Genomic DNA, 3,192 nt, shown 5'->3' on the forward strand with positions numbered 1-3,192 from the left:
GCATCCCGCCCTTCCCACCCCACCCCCACCCCACTCACCCCCACCCCGCCGCCGGCCCCCCCGCAGCTACCGCCACTTTGGCACCTTTGCATACGTGGGCATGGACCGCGCCGTGCTCTCCCTGCCCTCCGCCTTCCCCTTCAACGCCCTCCAGGGCTGGCTGGTGGGCCTGACCTGGCGCGGCTTCGAGACGTGGGGCCAGGTGAGGCTCCCAGGGAAGCGACGCCAGGTTCAGGAGAAGGGCGGGGGGCACGCCAAGCGGGCGTGCGGGGGCTCGAGGAGGGCTGTAGGGGGCGCCGAGGGCTGGAGCAGGGGTGGGCGCCAGCCTGACCTTGGCGTGCCGCCTGGCCCGCGGCTGCAGGTGTCTGCCCGCAACCGCTGGATGGTTCAGAGCGACTGGGTGCGCATGAAGCTGTTCGGGCGCAACATCACCGAGGTCTGAGCAGGGCAAGCCGCAGGCAGCACCATCGGCAGCAGCAGCAGCAGCACCAGCTGGCATGACGGCATGTGCCAGGGCAGCCACAGCGGCCGGCACGTGGGGTGCCGAGCTTAGCGACTCTCACTCCTTAGCGGCGCATTTTCATTTCATTGGGGGTGACGGGCAACAGGCGGCACGTAGGGTGCCGCCGCCGTGAGCCTTGCCGCCCCTCCTCTCGGTCTCTGTCTGTCATCGGTTTCTCAGCTCACATGGGTACTGGCATATGCATGGGACATATGCATGAATTGTGCAATCTGTGTACTTTTGTCCAACCTTGGGGACGACGCTGGTGCTGGGCGCTCCATGTAAACTAACTCCTGCAGGCACAACCAGCTTCCTCCTGCGCTGGCAGCAGGTCTTGATGGCATATGGTGGGCTGTGTGGGTACATCGCGAAGGCAGCTCCCATCCCGCCACCTCCACACTTCTGCTACAAGTGTGCAGCTGAGCTCAGGTTACAGATCCCGTCTATTCATTGGGATGCTGGGGGGCAGCGCAGTACAGAGAAGTTCCGAAAAGAATTTGGAAGCAAGTTTATCAAAGGAAGAGGGGGAAACTGGGAACAGGATCGAGAGACGCGGTGATGGAGTTGGGAGCCAAGGCTGTACTGCACACGGGGTGTGATGGGCGCTTCAGTGAAGAGGATGCGTGACAACAACATGCTGCTTGATTTGCGGCGTTGAAAAGAATTGAGGGCTGCTGGTGGCTGCAATGAAGGAATGCGAAGAAGGCTGATTGGAGGGTTCAAAGATACAGGCTGACAAGAGTGGCAGAGGTAGGAGGATGTCGCGTGCACTCCAGGCTTCTGCAGAAGCCTCGTGCCTAGTAGCTGACGGCGAATGTGGCGGGCATCCCCACCTCAGCGTACAGACCGCCAGCATGCTCCTGGTGGCACACGCAGGCGGCCGCGGGCGCCGCCTGCGGGGCGTGCTGCCGCGGCAGCATGGCTGCAAGGACGGCCAGCAGGCGCTGACCTTCCTGGGCCGCATGTGCTGCCAGGGCGTCTGCACTGGCGGTGGCGGTGGCGGCATCCACCTCCAGGCGGGCCAGCAGCTGCTGGCCGCGCAGCAGAAGGGTGCAGGGCTGGGGGCCCACGTGCACCCCTGGGAGCAGGTCGGCGCCGTCTGGGGCTGCGATGCGGAGGAAGGCTGCTGCGGGGTGCTGGAGGCAGGCCTGGAGCAGCCATGGCTTGAGGGCCTGCAAGGGACGGGCAGAGGCGTTGTCAGCTGGGGCTGGTGTGCCGCCCGTTGTTCATGCGGCCCCGTCAGCCATCCAGCGCCTCACCTCGCCGAGCGGGCAGGCTGCGGCCGCGGCATGGAGGATGAAGAACTGCTCTGGGTGGCTCTCTAGCAGCTGCTGCAGCTCAGAGGTGTTCTGGACCTGCGGCGGCGGGGTGGTGGGAAGTGCAGTGGCCGGTGGGTCGGCACGACGGTGACGATTGCTGCCATTCGGTCGAAGCTGGACTGGGGGGTGCAAGGAGTGGCAATTGCAGGTTTGAGGATGACAGCAGGCAGGTGGCGGCGGGCGGTCACACACCTCGCCTACTTGCGGTGTCGCTGGCAGCGGCAGGTCGGTTTGGGTCACAGCGTGCAGCGCCAGGCGGGCCGCTTCCTCAGCCCTTGCCCCTGTCCCGTGCTGGCCCAGGGAGGCAATTCCGCCCAAAGAAGCCACCGCTACGGAGGCCGCCAGGTCGTGCTCGTCGAGGCTCATGCTCTCGACGACCGTGATCACGGCCGGGGCAGAGACGGCTGCCATGCGAAGCAGCGTTTGCAGAAACGCTCGTCGGTTTGTGCTGCGCCCTCGGGTTTGTTGGCCGGCCACACACGAAGTGGCGGCCGCCCCCCTCAGTTCGCAAGCCAGATGCATGTGATGATAATGATCAGGGGGTATTGAAGATGATTGATGATGGAATAACGGGATGAGACTGACATTGGCCGCTTTGCAGCGGCCAATGTCTGTCCGGATGACCAGGCGGAGCAGGTAGGCCTCCCGGTAAGGATGTGCCCCATGATGGGCATGATGGCCCCCCACCTGGAGGGTCATTGGGGACATCATCCTCAATCATGCATCATTCTCCCTCCCGTTTGTTCTGTTGGCATCCCAGCAACCGTAATACGCTTTTCCAACGAACTCAACCCCCATGAGCACACATGAGCATGGTGCCCAGTCCGGCAGCAAGGCTCTAGGTCCAACGCCGCTATTGAGCGGTGCAGCTAACCAAGCTAAGCAGCTGAAGTCGCGCTTCAACTCGTGGGAAAGGTTTTGTGAAGCACATCCACAGGCGCGCGTCGCCATCGCCGTTCAGTCAGGCTACTCCCACGAGATCAAGTTCTTTTGCCATTCCATCGTGTTCTGGGAGGAGTTCAAGGACTTCTTCACTGAGCGGTGCGCCGCCGCCGGCAGCCGCTCCGAGCGGTCGCGGCTGAAGGGCGAGCTGGGCAAAGCAGGCATTGATTTCAGCAAGTTTCTGGCTTTGGCAATAGACCTGTGGAAGGCAGAAGGTGTTATCTCTCAGTTACAGGCAGATGTCATGATCAAGCTGGCAACGGGCACTGCATTCGACACGGATGGTAAGCCGGGCTGCCTTTGCCCGCTGGCATGCCTCGCTTCTCGCCTCTCGATTGCTTGTCCGCACGGCAGTGCCATATGCTTGCAATAAGTTAAATTGAATGGTTGGATAGCTTTGCATGCAGGCTGCGCAGCGCTGACCGCGGT

At 62.9% G+C, this 3,192-nt stretch overlaps 1 protein-coding gene across 1 annotated transcript in view; it reads left to right on the forward strand.

The window, feature by feature from the left end:
- Nucleotides 1-799, forward strand: part of CHLNCDRAFT_58189 (hypothetical protein) — a gene marked incomplete at its 5' end in the record, with an annotated part of 5,612 nt that extends 4,813 nt beyond the window's left edge. Inside the window, 2 exons of the mRNA XM_005846591.1 lie at nucleotides 67-202; nucleotides 362-799. Of these exons, the coding sequence (XP_005846653.1) occupies nucleotides 67-202; nucleotides 362-501 (276 nt within the window). The 3' untranslated portion in view covers nucleotides 502-799. The remainder of the gene's footprint in view (nucleotides 1-66; nucleotides 203-361) is intronic.
- Between the last annotated feature and the right edge of the window lie 2,393 nt (nucleotides 800-3,192).

Source organism: Chlorella variabilis, assembly GCF_000147415.1.
Source record: "Chlorella variabilis unplaced genomic scaffold CHLNCscaffold_13, whole genome shotgun sequence".
NCBI lineage: Eukaryota > Viridiplantae > Chlorophyta > Trebouxiophyceae > Chlorellales > Chlorellaceae > Chlorella > Chlorella variabilis.